This window comes from Schistocerca cancellata, chromosome 2, assembly GCF_023864275.1.
Source record: "Schistocerca cancellata isolate TAMUIC-IGC-003103 chromosome 2, iqSchCanc2.1, whole genome shotgun sequence".
NCBI lineage: Eukaryota > Metazoa > Arthropoda > Insecta > Orthoptera > Acrididae > Schistocerca > Schistocerca cancellata.
In genome coordinates this window covers 158,370,495-158,395,438 of record NC_064627.1, presented here as the reverse complement: position 1 = coordinate 158,395,438, position 24,944 = coordinate 158,370,495, and the positions used below count along the sequence as shown (strand labels likewise).

General features: G+C 37.6%; 1 protein-coding gene across 3 annotated transcripts in view; it reads left to right on the top strand.

Annotated features, from left to right (window-relative positions):
* The window catches only part of LOC126161447 (RNA-binding protein lark), a 105,189-nt gene that overhangs the window by 24,109 nt on the left and 56,136 nt on the right, over nucleotides 1-24,944 (top strand). The window contains exons 8-9 of one of the 3 annotated variants that reach the window (XM_049917262.1): nucleotides 11,123-11,167; nucleotides 11,669-12,871. In XM_049917262.1, the coding sequence (XP_049773219.1) occupies nucleotides 11,123-11,167; nucleotides 11,669-11,717 (94 nt within the window). In that variant the 3' untranslated portion in view covers nucleotides 11,718-12,871. Of the gene's footprint in view, nucleotides 1-11,122; nucleotides 11,168-11,305; nucleotides 11,638-11,668; nucleotides 12,872-24,944 lie in introns of those variants that run through there. The other 2 variants (XM_049917264.1, XM_049917263.1) reach the window with 2 other exon arrangements.

The following is a 24,944-nucleotide window of genomic DNA, read 5'->3' as shown; positions in this document are numbered from 1 at the left end:
ATGAAAGTGCAGACAAAGCAGCGTGGCTCAATAGTTTGGTGTTACCTATACTCACCTTATATAACCAAACACAAAGGCAAGCTTAGACTTTTAGAATACCTACTAAGTTGCTATTAAAATATACATCTGACAAATGTTTGAAAGCTTGGCTCTTCTGTGAATTAGGTAATGTTATATTGCTAATTGAATTAATGGTAAGGTGCTCTTGTTTACTTAATTTCTGAATTTTTGTCCAGTATGTTCACTGTTCAGAAGGAAGTCCCATTGCCTTATAATATACAAAGATGGGAAAAAATTGCAACACCAAGAAGTTGTGACATAAATGAAACTTGGCATTTTTCTACATCTAAAAAATGTCTATTCATATTTGATGAGTGATGTAAGAAAGGTGGTGGTAGTGTCACTTTGAGGATGCATATAGTTTGCTTTAAATATATACTGTAATGGTCATGAGTGTCAGTTACCTTTGAGATTAGACATGGTGAGTTGGTTAGTCAAGAATGCCTTTGATGGCAGACTCCATAAACAGTCTGTCTGAACGAGGTCACATAAAGAGTGCTACGAGAAGCTGGATGATCCTGCGATATTGTAGAGAGAACTGGCAGCAGCGATCACGAGAATGTATGGTTGCAAGAAGACTGGGCTGCAGACAGCCATGTGGCACCATAGGCAAGACCATTGTGTTTCGCATATGGTTCTGGTGCATCATACTGCATCTGCAATGGCAATTTCAGCAGCAGTTGGCATCACAATGACACAACGAATTGTTACAAACCAGTTACTTCAAGGACAGCTCCGAGGTAGACATCCTGTAGTGTGCATTTGACTGGATCCAAACCACTACTATTTGCGACTTAGTGATGTAAAGTGAGAAGTCATTGGAGAACAGGGTGGAGGTCTATTGTATCTTCTGACGGCAGTTGGTTCAGAATCTGGTGATATCTCCTGTTGTGCTGTCACTCATGAACAGCATTCCAGGGGGTGTTTCTGAACAGGATAATGCTCACCCCCTATCACTGTTGTAACCAAACAAGCTCGAGAGTGAGTCGACATGTTACCTTGGTGTGTTTGATCCCCAAATCTGTCTCCAGTAAGACACCCCCAGTGTCATCCACAAGCAGCATTAACCATCCCTGCATTAGCCAACTTCTTAAGTGCAACAAATGTGGCACTCCGTCTCACAAACTGACATTAGACACCTGTACAACTCTATACATGCGCATTTGCATGCTTGCATTCAACATTGCAGCTCTATACCAGTTATTAATGTACCAGCATTTCACATTTGCAATGGCCTATCTCGTGCTTTCGTTAACCTTGTGGTCTTGCAATGTTAATCACTTAAAATGTGTTACCTAGACAGAATTCCTGAAAATTTCATTATGTTGTTTTTTGTGTCAATGATGATGATTGGTTTGTGGGGCACTCAACTGTGTGGTCATCAGTGCCTGTACAAAAGACCCAATTTTTTCACAGTCCAGTCTGACCACTGTCACAAATTATGATTACGATGATGAAGACAACACACCCAGTCCCCGGGCAGAGAAAATCCCCAACCTGGCCGGGAATTGAACCTGGGACCCATTTTTGGTTGAGATTTGTCACCCACACTCAAGTCTAGTATTAAAATACCAGTCTGTATCTAGAATGCTGACAGTACAGAGAGAATCTTTGTCACACCTTCAGTGTGAAAGAGATCGTCAAAACAGGTGGAATGAGAGTTGTCTTTTATTAAAACTTGTCAAAATCACACATTACCCAATAAACATGGCTGTGAAATGCTAGATTTTCATATGCTGTCTTTCAGCTGTATAATGTTCGTGAAATCTTGCAAGTGTAAGCAGTGTATCAGTTTTCAAAACTAAATTTCTTGCTTCACCATAATTTTTATTTAATGTTCATTGGTGCAGCACACTTCTGGATATAACCCTCAATTTAAAACTAGTTTGTATTATTAAATGCTATGATGTGAGCTGTTATATTGTTCTGGCAACTTAACTTTGATGCAAACCATAGAATTCATTTGTTTCCTTCCTGGATTAGAAATTCTGGATAGTGTGATTGTAATTTACTTCCTAGTATCATTAGTGTAAGAAGCAACAGTATCACTCATGTGACATGAACTTTAATTATTTTCCAAAACCCAAAGTGCTTAAGGTAAATAGTATAATTTTTGTCTCTTACTTTGGAAAATCTTGATAAGAAAAGCATTAATTGGTATACATGTGGTGGATTCAGTAATGTGTCAATAAGTGAGGAAAGTCAAAGTTCAGATGTTAAATGCAGTTGGAATGTTAATTTGAGATAGGAAAGAAATGAAGTGGTGCTTGAGCAGTATACTAAAAATACCTTTACTAAATGCCAAAAGCTATGCACATATCCACAAGCCAGTATTTTCTTAAAATGCTTTCAGGAAATGAACTGACCATTTGGAACGAATGGAAGGCACAAAAATCACACTGGGGATTGGAGTTAAAAACCCAGTCTATTGAGTGGCTGTTCATTGGTGCAGCACACTTCTGGATATAACCCTCAATTTAAAACTAGTTTGTATTATTAAATGCTATGATGTGAGCTGTTATATTGTTCTGGCAACTTAACTTTGATGCAAACCATAGAATTCATTTGTTTCCTTCCTGGATTAGAAATTCTGGATAGCGTGATTGTAATTTACTATGAACTGACCATTTGGAACGAATGGAAGGCACAAAAATCACACTGGGGATTGGAGTTAAAAACCCAGTCTATTGAGTGGCTGGATTAAAATTTCCGACTGACATGGAAAGTGTGGAACATTGGGTCCATATTTTTATAAGGTGTATGTAGGAATGTGTCCAAATGTATACCACATAAAATTGGATCTGCTTACTATTTACCTCCATAAGAATGTAGCAGTATGACGGAGGTGATATGGAGGATGAAACGCAAACAGCATACCAATTTTCTATGTTAACACTGATTAAAATGAAATGCAGGCATTAACAGTTTAAAACTAGGTATTTTAAGAACATATCACTACCTCACATTTAAGGCAGTATTAGTGTCATGATTGCAGATGTAAAGGTGGGTGCAGAGGTAGAGAAATTAACAGGTGGCCTCAATGTCAAAGGTGATGAAATTTCTCAAGCATTTTCATCATATGAATTGCAAAAGTCACCTTTTTTGGGACTTGGGTGCAAGTTACTGCAGCAGAGAAATACAGAATGGTTGCTGACTGGAAAATCTCACCGCATGGGAGAACGGAAGCAGTGGAGAAAAATCTTTTTGCATGTTACGCACCTTTGTTGCTGCCTTGAATCCAATAGTTAAACACAGTTGAACTATTGTCCAAATGCTCACTGGTACAGCATCACCAAAAACGCTATTAGCTGTTTCACTAAAACTATGGAAATAATTTATCCTCTTGACTTTGACGCCAGATGGACAAGTCATGCGATCACTTGCGAAGAAACTAAGTTAAACTTGGTAATGAGGATCAAGATGGTGGTGGTGGTGGTGGTGGTGGTTTGCTTGTAACTGTGGGAGATTTTTTCATGGTTGCTTCTAGCCAGAAATAGTAATAACTTGTCACCAAATTATTCTGGAAGAAAGAAGCAAACTACGTATAGTATTCTGATGATGGACAGTATTTAAGTTCTTTTCCATTCCACATCATTTTCATTCTGTTGTTAGTTGAAAATGACTAATTCTTCTTAAATGGACTCTAGTTGGTGATTCCAAGAGAGCATGAAGGTGAAAACCTTTTTGCTAAAATGTTTCCATTGCATGCTGAGTTTTTGATAATTTTGTGTGTGTGTGTGTGTGTGTGTGTGTGTGTGTGTGTGTGTGTGTGTCATGACGCTGTTTTCAATTAATTTCCTAGTACCATTGAATTAAACACTACATCAGAAGTCTGCAAATTTGTCAGTTTTACTTTCTATTACTTGTAAAAGTATTTCACTGAAGTAAACTGGAATTCCACAGATTGACTGTACAGCTTAAGTACATCATACACTCTACCAGTAGAACACACAGATTTTCCTGCCCTTTCTAATGCCTGGAGGGGTGATTTTGACCCCTTCTACATAACAATGTTCCGAATTGTTTAAAAATTATATGCAATTACCATATTTCAGTGCTTTTACTTTATATATATGCTACTTAATATACAGAATTGTGAATAAAATGCAAAAGAGTACAAATAACATCAGTTATTAAAAAATCAAGTTTAACTGAAACCTGTAAAACCCAAACAAGACTATGCAAGTGAAGGGGTTTACTTAATTGTAATTGCATAGAAAAATGGAACTATTCAGGTTTACAGCAATTTTAGCTAGGTTATACACAATTGACATTTGTATTCAGTTTTCTTGTGCATTTTCCACAAGCCTTCTTCACACATACATCACACTTATAAATGGTTTTATTACACTTGCACAGTTTAAGAACTTGAAATGTATGGCATTTCTGTGCTACCTCATTTTCATTCTTTTCGGGATATTCTGAGGTCCTACGAGGTGAGCAACTGTACATGTACAGTGCGTAGTTCCTAAGTAAGTTGCTGAATAAATTTTTTTGTCCATTCATACCATAGTAACATGAACAGAAGTTAATTATTCCATTACAAAGTAAAATAACTGAAGTTTGGGAGTGTGTGAAATTACAGTATTCCAATAAAGGGATGAGTGTAACAACCCTGGGTATTACAGCTGAAACCTACAGAAAAATTATAAGTTGTGTGAAATGCAGTGGTTTTCAGAACATTGAAAATATGTAATAAATGAATAAAACTCATGACAGGAAATGTTACTCCATTGTGTGAAATGTAGTTATTATGTAAAAACTAAAAAAGGTCATTATGAAACTGAGTGTTCTAGTGTTAAAACAATCACCTAAGATGAACAAATGTTAACAACATATCGGCTTCCATTGAATATTAGGGCTGGGTGAACAGTTGTATTCCGTGTGCATTACACTTTAAATTATTGAAAAGGGACCTCAAGAGGAAGGTTATAATCACAAGGAGTCTAAATGTAAGACCCCCTTGAAGAAGGTAGGACCTGAAAACCACTCTTCAGAGCATTCTGGATACATCAGGCCACATTGTGGCACTTAAAACTTCCAAAGTGTACAAATTTGAAAAAAAGTTTTGCAGTTACAAAGTATAAAAAATTTACATTTAAATTTATTGACACCATGTGTATGATTCTTTATTCTGTACTAAACAGCAAAAACTGTTTCAAATTGAATAGTTTTTAAAGTAAATTGTGCTTGAATTTGATTGGAAATGCAAATACAATAAACTCTAAATTGTCTGCAGTAATTAGGGATTTGAAAACTGTGGATAATGGAATTCTGCAAATAACCTGCAATTTAAGTACACAGATTAATTATATAATCATAATTAAAAAATCCTTTTTAATACGTTTTACTTGAGTCATCATAGTGTGAAAATTTTGTACTTTAAACGAAAACAGTACAATCCAATTTTGCAACCCAATTTCCCATTACCTTACACTAATGCAGTCCACCTCGGGCAGTGTTCGAGCAGCACATTGTTTGGTACACTCATATTGTAACAGAGATTATCGCTTGTGTGCGACTGGTCCCAGGTTAATGGGAAGTTTTCAGCCGCAGGAAAAGTACAAAAATTTCATCTGGCAAACATCTATAACTGAGGAACTGCTAACTGCTTGAAATCTTTTCCTTCAGAATAATACCCTTCAAAATTTACATTGCGTAGGTATTTTGTTGCCAAGTAATGTGCGCAGAGCTGCAATGGGTAAATTGCTATTCGATTATAAAGCTTTTTGCACGGAAGAGTAAAGGAAAAATGTTTTGAACACAACAGGCTGTTAAGATCAGTTTAAAAAATCATAAATTCCAGTAAACTAGCTGTTCAAGTACACTGCAGTATTAACATAGTCATGTGGAATACATTTTGTAATAAATATTTACTTGCCATCGTTCCTTTGCTTTTAAAACCAGACAATATCCATGATTTGCTGTGAACACACTTCAATTCCTCTTGACTCCAGCACGTGACTAATTTTATTATTATTCCAGCCGGATTGCGATTGTCGCATGGCGTTACATTGTTAGCAGTTTGCCTCTTGATCACCCATCCTACAGACTTACAGCAAAACCAAGCAGATTGTTCCTATCTACCCTGTTGCCTTATCACTCGTGGTCATACCAGCACAATTCATTAAAACTTGGAATATTGTCTTTTTTAATGAATAATGTAAGTGGTTTTGATATAATGGTGGTGGCATGTTAATAAATCTGCAAACCAATAATTCTTACTGCACAAGAGCTTTTCATAAGTAATTACTTAAGCTTGAGTATATTTGGTCAGTGGTATCACTTGGTGTTAACAAAGGGGGAAGAAACTGAAACTGCTTTTCAAAAGAATATTTGGGTGGATTGTCCCCCCCCCCCCCCCCACACACACACACACACACACACACACACACACACACACACACACACACACACACACACACACACACACACACCGCTCAGGTAGGTGGTGATGCCAGTGTTCTGAAGGGTAAAGTTTTTGTTGTTTTTAATGGACTGAGTCATTTGACACTTCGATATTTCAGAGATTCGCTCAGTGTATCAGTCATTCTTGAGTACACTGTCTCCACTTACTGAAGATTGTTTCTTCATATCTACTCACAGCCAGAAACCTTATTGTATTAAATTTGGTTTGGAATTACTGTACAAAAATTGGAGATTTGCTTAGATTTGTTTGTAATATATGACTGGTAAACTGGAATATTTGGCAATATACTTTACTAAAAAATTTTGGAATTAGTCCCGTTCCTTACTGTTCTTAAAATCACGGACAGATAAGCCCATACTGTGGAGCTGCTACCACCAGTACTGCCAACAGAAACCAGTAAAAGTGTGTGTGCACACTTGGTGGAAAATTCCTTACCTGCTCAATGTCCCTTGCTGCTTTACATGTAATCCAGCATTCGTGCCCTACAGTTAAATTAGTGTAGACCATTTGCTAACAACAAATGGCACATAAAGGAGCCATTGTTTTGGTCACAGTAAACAGCAAAAGTACCACATTTTGTAATTGAAATTGAAAATTAATTTTCCAAGAAATTTGTTCGCACTAAGCAGAATCCCTTTCTTTTAGTTTTGTCTTCGCCAACAGTTTTTGTGTGGTTCATGGTTGTGATGAAATTTCTGTACATGTAATTAGCAGTTCCAAAAATTGTGGAATTTCTTTCTGCTTCAGTCTTTTGTCATTGATGAAATTTTGGTCTGTCAGATGCCATAGAATCAAATTCTTACTATAAATGCTTATTGAAATAGTTCAAACTATTTTCTGTTTACTTCCAAAAATATGGCTGCCAATGTGCCAGTTCCTTGTGATAAAAAGTTTCTTCGACCTTTTCAAGTGTTTTGTTCTTAAGGTACATTATTGATCTCATTTTCCAGACAAAACATTGTAATCAGCTTTGTTCCTTATATGAAAAAAAATTGCAGCCTGAACTACATTAATCTTGTTTTGCCAACAAAATGTTCAGAGTAAGTGTCTATATCTTGTTCTTGGCTGCAAAGTATTTCATTATTGTCTGAGCAAGATATTTCCAAAATTATTTAACTGTGAAGCTTCCATTTTAAGTGAATTTCACACTGTTATTAGGAAACCAAGAAGTATATTCAAATGTTAAGGTTTCTTTAATCTGTACCCTTAAAATATGATTAAAGCACGTGTAACTGATATCATATTCATATTTTGATACTGTGATCTGTGGACACTAAAAGCTTGTTGATGTCTTGCCTAAGCGGTACAAGGTACTCGTATTCTCTCTAAGGTAGGAAGTAATAGTGTTGTGCAGGGTAACTGGAATGAAGGGATGGAGGGAAACATTGCAGACAGATGAGCAAAAGCACCAAACACCCTCCCTCCAACAAATCTCTGCTCAATCTGTCATGTCCTGTCAGATGTTATTCTGTCTGGGTAACAGCATGTCAAGTGGCACTACAGACAGGGAGTTATATTTAAGTGAAGCTAACACTCTGTGGTGCACTTCTTTTGATGCTCATAAAACATAGGTTATGTAATGGGCACTTAATGCAGTGGGGTCAGGGATTTTCACCTGCCTTGAGATGACTGGGTGTTTGTTTTGTCCTCATCATTCATGCAAGGGGCAAGATAGGACTGAGAATTTGTACGGGTGCTGATAATCGCGCAGCCGAGTACCTCACTATCCGATAATCATCTGAAACATGCTAATCTCCTCCAGTAAGCAGCCCCATCACAATGTGGATTTTAGTGGCTCTCATCAGAGCATCAGATTTTAACTTTTCATGATTTATTTGCCAATAAGAAGCATGTTTTTAGGCAATAGTAAGGCACTTGTTAAAAAAAAATATTGAACTTTGTTGTGTAGCGGTACTTAAAATACAGGGTGAATCAAAAAGAATTGGCTGTCTATATTCCTCAAACTAATAAACATATACAATGAATTTTGTTTCTTCATAAATTGGAACGATCTTCCCCGTCCCCTGCGCCCCTTTTGCTACCACCACCGGGTTTAATATGCCCCCCCTTGAGATGCATGGCATATGTCAATGTGATATTAAAATTGTTCCCATAGCTTATAGCTTCCGCAGCTGCTGTTATGCAATGTCTCAGTTCATTCGTTGCAGCGGTTTTTGTTCGTAATGGAAGCACGTAAACAGTCTTTTATAAACCCCAACAAGAAATAATCACATAGTCAGGTCTGGTGACCTTGGAGGTCAGTAATCTAAGGCTGAATCATTTCGTCCAGTGCAACCTATCCATCATTCAGTAATCCTTTGATTTAAAAATCCCTGCACTTCAAGGTGCCAGTGTGGTGGTGCCCTATCCTGTTAGTAAATGAAGCCATTCCAATGAGTCTCCAGTTGTGAGAAAACAGTTCTTAAGGACATGGAGATACGTGTTTCCTGTTAGTGTTCTTGGCAAAGAAAAATGGACCATACACATTTTCCTGTGAAGCTGCACAAAGAAATTTTGGAGAGTCCCTCATGTTGTACAACTTTTATGTGGTTATTCCATGCCCCATATTTTCACATTGGCAGTTCACCTTTCCATTTAAATGGAATGTTGCCGCATCACTAAAGCCTAAGTGTGTAAGAAATCTGTCATCTTCCATCTTGCCAAGAATGAAATTAGAATCCGCAGCTGCACGGCGAACGGATTTCTGCAGACTTCTCATGAAACTATAGCGGATGCTTTCGACATCTGTGAGGCACTTAGGGGACGGCGTGGCGATTTGCCTTTACACAAACAACCTGATTCTCGGAATTGTTCATGCCATTGTCTAATGCTCTGTGCTCTAAGAGGATCTACGCAATATCTAGTATGAAAGTTCTGTTGGACGGTTATTACTGACCCGCACTGCACAAAACTTAGAATACAAAACTCTTTGTTGTCCTGACACCAGTTTTGCTAGAACTGAAGTGGGCACACACTGCTGCTACCTAGCAGGAACAACACACAATTCGAGAGTTTGCTCTTTACAACTGTAGGTTGCTCATGCCCATATCTCAAATAACATAATAGTTATGATTTTTTAAAAATCACATGATTGTTTTTTATATACCCTGTATTTAGAAGACTGATAATATTTCAGTGCACATTGCTTTTGCTTATAAGGCCATCAAAAAGGCAAATGAAGATGAATGTATAAATTTCAGCTTATATAGCATAACTGTTGGGCTTTCAGAGGGAGAGTTGTGTGTGACTGTATGATCGCTTGACAGTATTCCACAGTATGTTTATTTTAAATGTAATTAAGATATGTTAACAATTCCTGAATTTTATATATTTTTGACAACTAATTTCTGCACTACGGAAATTTAAATTTGCTCCTGTACAAGTTGGCCTCATCAAATATGGGGAGTTTCCTTTGTAATCTGTTTCTGAAAATTTGTGTTCTGAAATGGTTGAAATTTGAGCCATATATAAATATTTTACATATACCTAAGAGCTTACAAGGAATTGGTGAGTTTTGACCTGTTGCAGATATAATTAAGAAGGAAATTCTTTGCTGACTGGGGCGGCCAGATGATGTGAAATTTGTGTTCAGATCAGTCAAGTTATATGTATGTGGGTTGGAATTCTGCTTCTTGCAAAAACTTTTGCGAGAATATTTTGTATTAAGCCAAACAACTTTTACTGTGGAGGAGGACACTGTCATACTTCATTTGTGTATGTGGACTACCTTATTTGTCTTATTTTTCTCCCTACGGAATATATTGTGCTTTAGAATGTTAAGAGGAGGAGAAAGATCAAAAAGTGTTATACAAATACTGCTGGAATCTCTCCTGGGCTAAAAGATTTTTATTGCAGATCATGTAGTACGACAGAATAATTTGATCTGTGTCAGATTTCATACCAGCCCATAGCAGATATGCCCCAAGTATTAATTTACTAAAGTAACCTCGTGTTTGCATATAATTATGTAAGAATTCTTGTAGAGAGGAATAACATGAGAAAGAAAGTCTTTGAGAAACAGAGATGAAAAATTTATTTAAAATGACAGTATAAATAATGCAAGAAGTAAAATTTCAAATCATGGGAATGCAAGTTGATTGTAAACTGGAGGCAGACACTGTGTACCATATTGTTGCCACACCAATTAGTAAGAACATTTACCACTGCAACTGATTGAATCTACAGTTGAAAAAGAGTTGTTGCCTGATGTTTAAATAAAATATCCTTATTTTCTAGTGTTTTAACAATTCCGTCTGATCTGAAAAAGATCCTGCATAAGATCTCCAAAAGAGTTGTATTTTCTTTCATGTACATGTGATTAACATGCTGAAGCTCATGAAAAATGGTGGGTCACAAGGTGTGTGCCTCTGATTGTTATTGTAACGTATTGTGTCCTGTAACTGGTAGTCTTCTCTTTGCAAGTCTGCAAATTTTTGTCAATCTCTTTCCATTCAAGTGCAATTTACATAATTTACGTATGTGCCTATGTTATTTTACATCTTTGTAATTTGATTAAAAGTGGCTATTTACTTAAAATGATTAAAGAATGTTTAAGGGTGTATTATTGTGTAATCGCCATATTGTTAATTCATTCCGATTTTTATTTTAACATTTTAATTTTCTTGTTTTCAGTCGTATGTTTGAAGACTTCAGTCGCGATAGCTTTGAGGAAAGAAGGTAAGTTTTTATGAATACACAAGTTTGTCTATTAATTTCTTTTACTCCTGCATTTATTTGCTGCCCCCATGTAAAAATAGCATGAATTCAAGCCCTGCTTCACTTTTTAGTTAATGCTTAACATTTTTTTTCTTCCAGTTCAGGCTGGCTGTGAAATAATTAGGTGTAACTGAACTCCTTGTCAGTAATGCATGCCCCATCTGGTCCCCTTTTTAGAAGAAAATTTGATGAAACAGCCTTACCTGCAGTGTCCATAACATAGAGTTGTCTTTTGTGGGTAAATTACTCAGTTCACTGTTTCTGTACTATTATTTTCTGTTGTAGTTCATGAGTCATCATCTAACTTTGATTGGACTTGTATAAGCTTCATATTCCTCTCCTATTTGTTTTGTTTTACTTTTTTTATACCTTGTGTAAGTACGTGTTCTGTTTCCTTTTTATCGGTAATTCTCACCTGTTCAAGATAAGTCTACAGCTAATTGTGTATTTATTTTGTATTAGACCGGGCGCGCGTGGAACGCTCTCTCCTCGCCGCTTTGCACCGTATTAAGACGCAATCATCCGCCTGTCCGTCGCCGTTATAAGCCGGTCCGTAGCGTCGAAGTCCGGTGAAATTTTTCACGCGGGAAGCCTCGGCCGGAATGAAACGGAAGACAATCGCCTGTTGTGTTGCGGCGCGGCGTGACGGTGTAACGGGCAACTCACCTTTGTTCTCTTGTTTCTTTTTGAACATGCTAGATAGATTTCAGATATTCTGTCTTGTTTGATAGATAATTATTGTTGTAGTCTGATACATCCACACCATTACTTTTAAGCATTCTTCTCTTCGTGATTTTTGAAGGAGAATTTTTGAAATAGAATTCTTCTGTTCATTTGTTCAACAAGTAGGGTGGGCACATTCTTTGCTTCACGATCATGTGCATTACGTGCTGTTGGTGTTCAGCAAAATATTATTAACCCTGTTATGAAGTCTCATTCCATAGAAAATTAAACACGGTCCATTTTTTCACTGAAAGAGAAAGTTGCACTTAGACCATTTATCCCCTTTTGACACAGTTGTGTACTTACAACATTGAAAAGAAGTGTATAAGGAAACAGTTAGTCTGTACTTACAAAAGACGTTGAACACATCCGACTTAGAAAGGCTTCCCGCACGGCATGTCGGTCGGAAGCGTTCCGTGGAATTAGCGCGACAGATGTGAACAGGTATGCTGCCGGTTGTGTTCTAGATTCTTTGTAGAATATTTTGATTGGAACAAAACAGGAATCATGACATTGTTTCAGATTTCTTTCATTTCCCAGTATCTTAGTGTTACTTGTGAAAAAAAAAAGATAATTGATAGATTTTATAGCTGTGTAGGCTGATAAATATATCCCAGCTTGGGCAAACTGAAGTCAGTCCAGAAGAGGACACACATTGTCATTGCTTACTAAGTGTATCTAGTGTTACAGATTAGCATTCATATAGATTATACATATTTATTAGTAAGTATCCATATTACTTTGATGTGGTTTTCTTTATCGAGGAAAAATAAAACACATGTCTCGGCATTATTTGGAAATCAGCACCTTTTTTCAGCAGCTTACAATATTTGGAATCTTTGTCGATTTAATTATGTAATCTAAGGTGTGTTAGAACCATTTGTAGCTGTTTTAATGTGTGTATGTATTGTTTTACATAAATACATTTTTTCTACAAAGTGATGTCTGATTCTTTAATATTACCCTTGTGCTCTGAAAATAATTTGAGGGACCTACTGTAATTTCAGTTTTTTTCTTCTGAAAATTATTCTTGATGCTGATTAGCAACTGATGTTTATTATGTGACAAATTCAGTGGATGTGTGGTTGGCTGCAGTATGTTGCTGTCCAGTTTACAAATTGATGTCCTGCCAAATCATGGGGAACATGCTGCTTGCATGCTCATAAACTAAAGGGTTTTGTTTACACTCTCCCACCTCCTTGACATTGTTGATTTGTGAGTGAATTTATGTTTCCCTCTCACTCTTACTACTCATTTCATAGTATGGAATACAGTATATAATTTTATGTATTGGAAACGAAAGAAACACCTCCGTACGACTGAAAATTTTCAAGAGATTTAAAAAAGAAAGCAAGAAAAAGAAACCCAAACTTAGATTTTTCCCAATTTTTCTCGTTTGTTCTATAGTTCACAGAGAGTTTTGGATGATATCGAGGCTAGCACCAGTTGCTGAAGAGGATGATTATAGGTTGTTTCCCAAGGACAAGTAATAGAATGTCCACATTATAAAGTTTACGAAGTTTTGGTTATTTCATAATGAATTCTGTCTACAGCGAAATCAGTTTTGAAGAATTTTTAAAAATGTTGTTGAAAGTCATCAGTGATTTGTCCAGTTTTGGAAAAGTGTTTTCTTAATGCAGTATGTCACTGTGATTGGTTATCAAAGTGTAAGAACTCTCTCCTCGTCAGTTCATGCTGCAGCTGATATCTACTGAAGTCTACAAAACTAGTTGTATTCAGAAACACGGAGAATGTTGAAGATAACTATTTGCACAACGTCTGTTGTTTACAAGTAAAATTATTTCTTAGATGTTAGTGTTCTAATAGCCCCTTTAGTTCCACTTTAATCAATAATAATTTTTGACGTCTTGTATGTATTGCTGACTAGGACATATCCTCATAAGTGAGGTTTTTTTCTTTGGCATATTGCCGTCCACATTAGTGTCATTTTTTAAGTAAGATGATAAAAAAAAGTTACCAGGTATATTCTGACCTCATAATTCATTGGTGAGGTGAAGTGCAACTGTCAACTCATTCATTTTTCTGTTGTTGCTCCTGTAGTTTTGACTGTATAAATTTGTACTTAAGAATTTTTTTTGCAAAATATCCATATTTTTGTGCCCAATTTCACTGGTTTACTTTGGAATATGCTTTCTGCAGGGACATAAACTTTCAAATGCTGTCAGTTGTTAAAGTCTTGTTTGCTCCGGGATAGACATTTTTCCCAAATACAGTGAACTGCAACAAATTTGTTGGTATGTTGCCTTTTTTCTGTAATTGATTTATCAAATTATACAATGTGTAACCCAAAATATATTCCAGCCTTTTTCATTTGGATGTTTTACATCAGCACAAAAGAACTACAAGTTATGTTTATCATTATTAATGCTTGAAATAAAACTTAGCAATATTTAATCATTTAAGACGATTGCTGGCAAATACTTACGGTCAGAAGGCATAATGTGTATTAATGCTGACAGACGAACAGAAGTGCCACTGTCCTAGCATTTGAAACCAGTTTCTGAAAATATAATGTAACTGGATGAATAAAAAAATCTACTCAAGTGGTGGCAGGAGGTATTACAGAGTGCAAGCTTTTGGAGCCAGTGGCTTCTTCTGGCAGAAAGGTTGAAGGAGGAAAAAAGGGGTAGAGTTCGGAAAAGTCTCTTGGAACCCTGGGTCAGTGCACATTTACCGAACGGGATGAGAAGGAAAGAGTGACTGTTGGGGACTGCCTTTTAATGCCAACTGTCAGGATGTAAGTACTGTTGTTTGTGAGTAGATTTAATGTGAGATGACCTATAGTGAGGATGAGATCAACATCAAGGAAAGTGACATGGGAATCAGAATTGGACCATGTGAAATTTAATTGGGAGACTGTATTTAGGGATTCCAAGAATTTTAACAGGTCATCCTCACTGAGAGTCCATATAACAAAGATGTCATCAGTGTATCTAATCCAAACCAAGGGCTTCAGGCTCATGGATCCCAGGAAAGCACTGCCCCCCCCCTGACACACACACACACACACACACACACACACACACACCTGATGACCCATGAAATGGGTGGCATGGGAAAGAGCCATCCTGATTCCTGATTTCCATGGCTGTACCCTCTGTTTTTATGTCTGTTTCTTAAAGATGAAGTAGTGGTTCATAAGTATAAAGTTGATTAAGATGAGCAGGAAGGATGTCATATTTGTAATCAGGTGGACACTGACTGAGGAAATGTTCATCACCAGACCTACCATGTACATCAGGGATGTTGGTGTTGAGGGAGGTGGCATCAGTGGTGACAAGCAAGGTGGGTGTGTGGAGCAGAATGGACACTGATTTCAGATGATCTAGGAAATGATTGGTGTTTTTAATATAGGAGGGAAGTCTTTGTACTTTGGGTTGCAGGTGTTGATCAAGTAAGGCAGATATACATTCAGTGGATGCTTTGAAGCCAGCAACTGTGGGATGGCCAGGGTGATTGGGAGTGTGGATCGTAAGGAGGAGGTAAAAAGTTGGGTGTCCATGGTTTCGTTTGGGTAAGAAATTCTATGGATTGAGACGTTAGACCTTGAGAGGGGCCTGAGGTTTGAATCACAGGTATGGGATCGTGATGGCAGTTGTATGTAAAGGTGTTGGACAGCTGGCGTACGCCTCCACATACATACTCCTGTTGGTCAAGTACCACATTGGTAGATACTTAGTCCACTGGGAGGATAATGATTGAGCCATCAGCTTTTAGGGAACGAAGGGCATGGAGTTCTGCAGAGGACAGGTTATGATCATGTTGTAGGCACTTTAGGAAGGCTTCTTAAGCAATACTGAATGTGAGGAATTTTTGGAAGGCTTGTAAGGTATGATTTTGAGGTAGTGCTGGTGGATCAAGTTGGGATTGTGATTGTAACTGTTCAAGGCAGGGTTCAATTTCAGTTTTGCTTTTGGAAAGGTTTTGGGATTTTGGTTGCAAACTGATACTTTCATTAGTGTTAGTCTTTCACCAAAGTAGCATGATTAAATACAGATTTAGGACTGAAAGTGAGACGGTTAGGTATTTCAGGAGGGGAGAGTGCAGTAGAGGAGCGGTTGTGAGAACTGTACTGTTATGACTGGTTGAGTTGTTACTTGTCTGAGGGTCAGTGGTAAAGGCTGGGGGTTTTTAAGGATATTGCCCAAGCTCAGTTTGTAGAAGAGGAGTCGTGGTTGATGATGTGGCTGTTTAAGGAGCTGCAGGAGGACAGGAACGGAAACACCACTGTTGAGGTAATTAGGAGAAGGTTGTGGATAGCTTTTTGGCTTTAAGTCTGTCATGTTGCAGCTTGGAGTTGGCCTGGCAGATTATACTATCCAAAGAAATGTGAGGGGCAAATAATTGTAGGATTTTGTAGGAGAGAAGTTTGGTGGAGCGGAAATTGAAGGATGAGGCATGTAGGTCACAGATTAGCTGGATAATTGCAAAAGATTGCTGTATTTGAAACTTTAAAAGGGGCTGGTGTAGAGCAGGGTTACATCCTAGAGACAGGGACTTTCACTGCTAGGCCTTTGGGAGTAACTGCAAGGGACAAGCAGGTTTCAAGAAAAAGAATATGGGACCTTTGTTTTTACAGTGCAAAAGAATGGTTCAGAAAAGAATGAATGTAATATGTGAAGATATTAAAGGCAAGAAAATAGGAAAAATTTGTACGAAAATCATGCAAGGGGTTAATGAGTATGAGAGGAGTTTTATCCAGACTGGAAAGTGGGAAATACCCCAAGAATCAGTCTTCGCTTCTCATCCTGTCCGATAAATGACCTTTGACCTGGGGTTCCGGGTGAGTTTTCCAATCTCCACACCTTTTCTGAAACCTTGACAGTCCTTTTCCTTCACCTCTCTCCCTTCCCCTTCTGCTAGAAGTAGTAGCTCCGAAAGCTTGCAACCTGGAATACCTTTTGTGTGTGTTTTCTCCTGCCGCTGCTTGGTGAGCAGATTTTTTCTCTGTCCAGTTAAATTATATTGTAGCATTTGAGATTATCAGTTTGTTCCACAGTGGAGGGATAGGTCGGGTAAGGTTAAAAGGATGATGGGGGCCCACTTTTAAGTCAGGACGAGGTATATTGTCCTTATTCCTCAGTGTTGACGATGTTGGCTGCAGAAAGACATCTGTTGCACAATTGATCACAGCTGCCATTTTATTTGGTTAATTCTTGAAGGAATAGTTTTGAATATTGCTCTGTTCACTGTATGTCGTGTCGTATAGAACCCACATTAAGTCTTCACTATCAGAGGCATATAGAGCAACTTACATCTCAGTATTGGTGATTTGTTTGCCACACGCAAGTCACTTGTTGACAGTACATGCTATATTATAAGAAATTAAGTTTTTGAAACATGCACGTGTAACATGCCAGCAAATCTCACAAAAAATTCTTACGTCAGCGGATCAGGTAAAAGATTTTTTTCATGTTTAATAACGCTACATAAGTAAAAATTAATGTTTGGCACGAACTTTGTTAAACATCTGAAAAAATTTTGGGTAAAAAAGAGCTCTAGCTATTATAAACATTCAGAGAGTTTTATGAACATGTTATTTAATAAAAAGAAAAGTATATTACTTCCAGGTCATATAGACTGGAGCAAAATAGCAAGAGAAGTGTATGTCACTGAAAGGCTTAAGCAGATGTTACTTGTTAAGTGCACATTGGGGAGTTGTTTCATAATGAGTATACTCAGTTTTGGTGTCCCCTTAAAGTTGGGAGCTTGATTCCTAAATGTGTGTTTAAAGAACGTATCATAATCCACTTGCTCTGTGTGAAGTGTCTTTGCAGGGAGGGGAGAGTCGGAGCGGGGGAGGGCCAGGTAGAGTGCAGGGCAGATAGTATATGAACGATTTGTAGGTATTGTGCTTTTGGTAGAACACAGTTAAAAAAGTTGTTTGATGTAAAGTGCAAATCAGCTCTAATAGGTTCATTGTGTATTTGGGATGAAATAAAATTAATGAAATATATCCTGTTTGTGTGGAGGCAACTGTTATGAGAGACCCTTTTTAATAAAATCTGCAAAAGAAAAATGTTTTTCCAGTTCAAATCAGTTGCTCCTCTTAAAGTATGTGGCTTTGAAAGTGATTAACTACTTTGGCATGTGTTCAAACCAGTTTTGGAAATATTTTTCCACTGTGATGTAGGTACCTCAAAGAGACAGTTTTTCATGGATTCAGCACCTTCTTGAGATGACTGAAGTCAACACATTTCGTTTAACAAAAGGGAACAAAAAGACTTTAATAGGTGGTGTACTGGATGAATACAGGTAATGAAACATTAACTTCATGTTTTTCTCTGTTAAATTGAAACTGGCACTGTCATAGTGAAGAATGTTGCATTGTTTTACCTTATTCAGCATTGACTGTTCTTTGGTCCTCTAAAGCAGTGCTTGTGTTGAAATATGCAAACAAACAAGTGATCATTTTCTTGAAAGTGTTTGATGATCGTATCATATTTGTTCATTTTGGATCGTCTTGAAACATCCAGTTCTGTGCTGCTTAGTTTCCAGCTCATATGAATGTTGAAAGTTCTGTCAACTTTTGTGATATAGTATACGATATAATTTCTTCGGTCAGAATGTATGGCATTCAGTCGGGAACAGATCTTTCTCACAGCTGAATGTTCTGGCAAAATTGAATGTACTATAGTCTTCATGGTAAGTCATATCGCAATTGTCTTTCTAAGTCTGTTGCACACAGTGTAAGTGCTTTTAGGGACAACATATTTTGGTTTATGTTCGCAAAATTCGATGGTGACTGAAGCACAGCCACATCAAAATTCTGCAAAAAGTCTTAATGTGAATGTGATGACTTATCTACTCCACCATTTTGTAAGCTGCCATTGTTTTAACAGCAATAGCTTAAAAAAAACTATCTTTATATTAAGGTACTGTATGTCTTCACATTTATGCTAATTTAACATCAAATAGATTAAAACATTTTTTTAATGTTAGAATTGCGTGAATCTCACAGTGGTTACGCGGTGATCTGCTTATAGGGACACTATGGAAAAGTAGCTTAAGTAACTTTGTGTCCGAGCTTATCTTATGTAGCTTGCTTACAAGATTAAAATCTGTTACATCTACATGGATACTGCACAAATCACAGTGCAGTGAAGCCTAGCAGAGGCTTCATCAAACCATGTTCACAATAACACTATTCCAAACTCAAACAGCGCACAGGAAAAACAAACATCTCTCTCTTTCTGTGTGTGCTCTGATTTCCCTTATTTTATTATTATGATAATTTCGCCCTATGTAATCAGTGTCGACAAAATATTTTCGCATTTGGAGGAGAAAGTTGATGATCGAAGTTTCGTGAGAAGATTCTGCTGCAACAAACACCATTGTTTTAATGATGTCTACCCCAAATCCTGTATCATATCTGGTGAGAATACTACACCGCGCAGCAGTACTCCAAAAAGGGGACGGATATGCATAGCGTAGGCAGTCTCTTTAGTAGATCTATTGCATCTTATAAGTGTTCTGTCAATAAAACAGTCTTTGGCTTGCGTTCCCCACAACATTCTCCATGTGTTCTTTACAATTTAAGTTGTTCACAATTGTAATTCCTAGGTATTTAGTTGAGAATATAATGTAATTGAATAGATAAACTCTACTCATCAATTGGTGGCAGGAGAACACACACACAAGGTTTAATTTACGCAAGCTTTCAGGGCCAATGGCTCTCCTCCTATCGGTAGAGTTGGAGGGGAAGGAAGAGGAGTCAAGGAAAAGGACTGGAGAGGTTTAGGAAAAGGGGTACAGTTTCTTCCAGCCTCTTCCTTCCCCTTCAAGTCTTCAGCCAGAGGAAGGGGCCACTGGATACGAAAGTTTGCATAAGTTAAACCTTTTTGTTAGTGTGTATTCTGCCGCTGCTGGGTGAGGGTTTTTTTAGGTATCTAGTTGAATTTAGGGCCTTTAAATTGATTGATTTATTGTGTAACTGAAGCTGAACCAGATGACTTCACACTTCTAGGGCTTATTGCCAGTTTAGTTTTCACACTATACAGATATCTTTCCTAAACCATTTACAGTTTGTTTTGATTTACTGACAAATTTTATAGATGTTAAATGACAGCATCATCTGTAAACCACCTAAGACGGCTGCTAATATTGTCTGCTAAGTTTTTATGTGGATAAGGAGCTGCGGCTGGTGTATAACACTACCTTGGGGAACACCAGAAATCACTTCTGTCTTATTTGATCACTTTCTATCAATTGTTACAAACTGTTATCTAAGAGGAAATCATGAATCCAGTCACATAACAGATAGTATTCCGTAAGCATGCAATTTGACTAAAAGCTGCTTGTGATGTACAGTGTCAAAAGCCTTCTGCAAATGTAGAAATACAGAATCAATCTGAAATCCCTTGTCAGTAGTACTGAACTCATTGTGTGAGTAAAGAGCTAGCTGTGTTTGACAGGAACATTGTTTCCTAACTCGGTGTTGACTGTGTGTCAATAGACCATTCTCTTCGAGGTAATTCATGATATTCGAACACTGTATATGTTCAAAAATCCTGCTGCATATTGACATTAATGATATGAGCTTGTAATTTAGCGGATTAGTCCCACTGTTTCTTGAATATTGGTATGACCTGTGCAACTTTCCAGTCGTTGGGTACGGTTCCTTCATCGAACGAGCAGTTGTATATGGCTGTTAAATATGGAACTTTTGCATCAGCATACTCTGAAAGGAATCTACTTGGGATACAGTCTGGACCAGAAGACTTACTTTTATTAAGTAATTTCAGTTGCTTCACTACTCTGAGGATATCTACATCTAAGTTACTCATGTTGGCAGCTGTTCTTGATTTGAAGTCTGCAATATTCACATCATCATCTTTGGTGAAGGAATTTTGGAACGCTGTGTTTAGTAACTTGTCTTTAGTATTTCCATTGCTACTTTTCCAGGGATTGTATGTAATCACATATATCTCTGAAGATTGTGAATACTATTAATTAGACACTTTCTTTACTGCACCAGCAGTTGAATTGTAAGCACCGAATAGTATTTGTACCTCAGAACAGTTACGCTCAAAATGTAATTGCATAATCTGATTCAGAAATTCTTTATCCGTTGGTTGCTTTGATAGGCCAATCAAGGATCTTTGTTAACCCAAATATCAGCGAGTGCAAATATTTCTGGCTGGCATTAATAATTCTCAAGTATAGTAAATTATTATCTGTGTAATTTGTGATCACTTTAGTCACTTCCTAAATAAGAAAACTAATTACTCTGCCACATCCCTATACTTCCAAAATATTTCGGTATTCCCAGTTAATATTGATCTTGTGTAATATTTATGATTCATAGATTAACAAGTTCCTTTCTTTTGGTTTAGTAATAGATTTTAAATTTTCACACAGTAAAAATGCTTTTGAGATTTTTTTAAAAACACATCCTTTGCAAATATTTTTGAAATAAATAATTACATAAACACTTTCAGCATCTTTCCTGAAGACACAACTTTTATTACAGAACACTATGTATGTACTACCGCCATGTAAACTTTACTGACTTCTCTGTCCATGTGTTGGCGAGCATGGCTCTTTCTGAACGGAACACGTTTTATTTTTCGCATATGTCATTGCTGCAATTATTAATAACAGAAAAAGCCTTGTATCATCACATATTTGAAGTGTATGCTTACAAATACTTTGCAAAAGAGCCTGTTATTTCCTTTGAAGTACCCTTGGTTTCATTCATTGTTCTCAGAAGTGCGAAAATTCAAGCATTTTAAATATGTTCAGTGAACTAAAAGAGGTGTTTTCTTAGAGCCATGTAAACAGTCTTGAATATATCATAGTATATTTCCGTGTGATGGATGCTTGGATTTGTTCTTCAGGTGTATAATCCATTTTCAGGTGAAGGCAAACTGCTAAATAGCTACAATTTCTGTCTGAACTTTTTTCCTCAGGCACAACCAGAAACTCTGTGTAGAATGGTAATTCCAGCCCACTTTTATGTTAGCATAATTACCAATGTCCTGTTATTTACTCTTAATGAAACATTGCTGGAGGACGGAACAAGAAAAGTAAAATGGAGATAAAATGACACTGGCCAGGTGTTGGCTTTCAAGTAATGTTTACAAATATTACACAATAAACTTTATTTAGATCTGGCCTTCCTAGTTCTGAATTAGTAGAAGATTCGTCCCACTTGTACTTTGCCTCTTAATGATGCCAGCCTAACAGTAAGTATACTGCATGTAGTGTTGTTCATAATTCTCTAACAAGGTGTTGGGTTTTGCAAAAAGTTTTAAGTATAAGGGATGGAAACAAGTGCCTCGTCCGGAAAATACCGGGTGTTTCATCTATCTGATGACTGCCTGCTCGGGGTATTGCAGGCTGGCTATGGAAGCCGCGCCTGCTGGTGGAATGGGTCCCGAGGGACCGCAATATGCCCCCCCCCCCCCTCTTTTATGGGTTTTACCTTCAAGGTTGTACAGACATATGGGCCTTGTCTTCCAGTGTCATTCGAGCAGTGAAACAGCCATCATGAGTGGGAACAGTGAAGTTTTCAAATGTAACAATGGCAAGAGTGAATTGTCCAATTCCACAACGAGTGTTTATTTACAATTCATATGTGCGTACAGTGTCTGCTCGTACTGTTCAGAGATTGTTTGAAAGTTTCCAGGTGTTAGAGTTGTGATGCAGTTCACAAATTAGTGAATAAATTTCATGAAAGGGGAAGTGTTCAAGACTAGAAGTGTAAATGACTCTGTACATTGCTCACAGAAGCTCATATTGCTGCATTGCACACCGCCTGGAAAATTCCTCTAAAAATTCTCTTGCACATCTTTCGCAGCAAACACAAATATTGTGCACCTCTGTACAACGAGGGGCTGAGCTGCTATACATTATCAGTAGTACAAGAACTTCGACCTGGTGATCCTGTGCACACTATTAAGTTTTGCGAAAGGATTTTAAAACTACAGGGTGTATACGATCCGGGAAAAACCCGGGAATTTTTTCATCCAGGAGGAAACCGGGAAAAACCCAGGATTTTTTAAAAATTCTGGGAATTTTTCATTGTTTTAGTTTTCAGTTAATTTTTTGTAATTTTGACTGTAAGAACCGATAGTCTAACAAAGGATATTACTGTACCCCACTATTGCATAATAATACTTCAACAATAAAACATAAACGAGATAAAAAAACGAAAATAACTTAAATTGCAAAGGAAGTGCGCCATATACAACGATGACACACTGTGCTCATGCAAGCGTCTGCCAACAGCAAAATGTGTCAAAGGCTTTAGGAAGACTATGCAATGCTTCATAACAACAAATTGCCTCCAATGAGCGTGAAGTCACAACTGTTTACATTAGATTCGTTTTAGCAGTTACGAGCTGGCTCATGCGCATGAGCAGTTGAGTTGCGTTTTGAGTAGTAGATTCTCTCGCTTCTGGCCACAGGAATGTGACTGTTGGCTGTGCAAGCAGTCGCAGCAAGCAGCTAGATGCAACCAGGAAAAGGGGGCGCCAAATTCATATTCTTGAGAAGAAAAAACTTGTTTTGCAAAGCGCCTAGCATCCAGCACATGTTTGTCTATCGATTATTCATATTATATTTAAAAAGAAAGATGATGAGACTTACCCAACAAAAGCGCTGGCAGGTCGATAGACACACAAATAAACACAAACATACACACAAAACTCTAGCTTTCGCAACCAACGGTTGCCTCGTCAGGAAAGAGGGAAGGAGAAGGAAAGACAAAAGGATTGGGTTTTAAGGGAGAGGGTAAGGAGTCATTCCAATCCCGGGAGCGGAAAGACTTACCTTAGGGGGAAAAAAGGACAGGTTTACACTCGCACACACACACATATCCATCCACACATACACAGACACAAGCAGACATTTGAAAATGTCTGCTTGTGTCTGTGTATGTGTGGATGGATATGTGTGTGTGTGCGAGTGTAAACCTGTCCTTTTTTCCCCCTAAGGTAAGTCTTTCCGCTCCCGGGATTGGAATGACTCCTTACCCTCTCCCTTAAAACCCAATCCTTTTGTCTTTCCTTCTCCTTCCCTCTTTCCTGACGAGGCAACCGTTGGTTGCGAAAGCTAGAGTTTTGTGTGTATGTTTGTGTTTATTTGTGTGTCTATCGACCTGCCAGCGCTTTTGTTGGGTAAGTCTCATCATCTTTCTTTTTAAATATATTTTTCCCACGTGGAATGTTTCCCTCTATTATATTCAGATTATTCATATTATTTTGAAACGCTTCCCTGTTGGTTTTTGATCCCATTTTAAGTTTATTTCTGAATGAATCATAAGTTGATTTTTGAATGCATGCATAGTGTACGTGATGTCTCTGTCAGGAGAATCCTCGTCGCATCTAGAAATAAACTTTCCGCAGACAAATGGGGACGGGGCTATACGAGTTGAGCGGAGTAAAGCCGAACGGATGAATGCCAATCGCCGTCTGAGTATATGGTTGGTTGGGTTTGCGAATGATCGGCGTTGTTATAATTAGTAGCGAAATCCATAGATTCAGACTACCAGAATGGAAATAAACGACTGACAGGAATAACAGGTGAGAAAGATTACATATTATCTTCTCGCTGTATCCAAGTAAATGACATTTTGACAGAAAATTTTTGGCCAGATCGCTACACTAGTATGGACCAGTTGTACAGTCCCCAGCTAGTAGTAACGTGGGAAACGTTATAGCGCTAACCGGAAAATAATCGCGGGATAACTAAACCTGTAGTTCTGGCATGGTTAGTGAAGTTAGCGGCGAACAAATTTTGACAATGGCAGGAATAGCTACAGAACTGGTGATGTCAAGATTGATTGTTAGCACGATGAAGGAGAAGAAGCGGGGACATCACACAAATTATGGAAGAATAACACGATTCCAAATTTATATAAAAATTTCGGAATACTACTCTTCGATCTCATGCTTGAGAAACTGGTGTGTATGAATGAAATGTGAAACTTATTTTCAACCATAAAGCTTTTTGCTTGTAGTAGACCTAATAGGATTTGATATTGTTAATT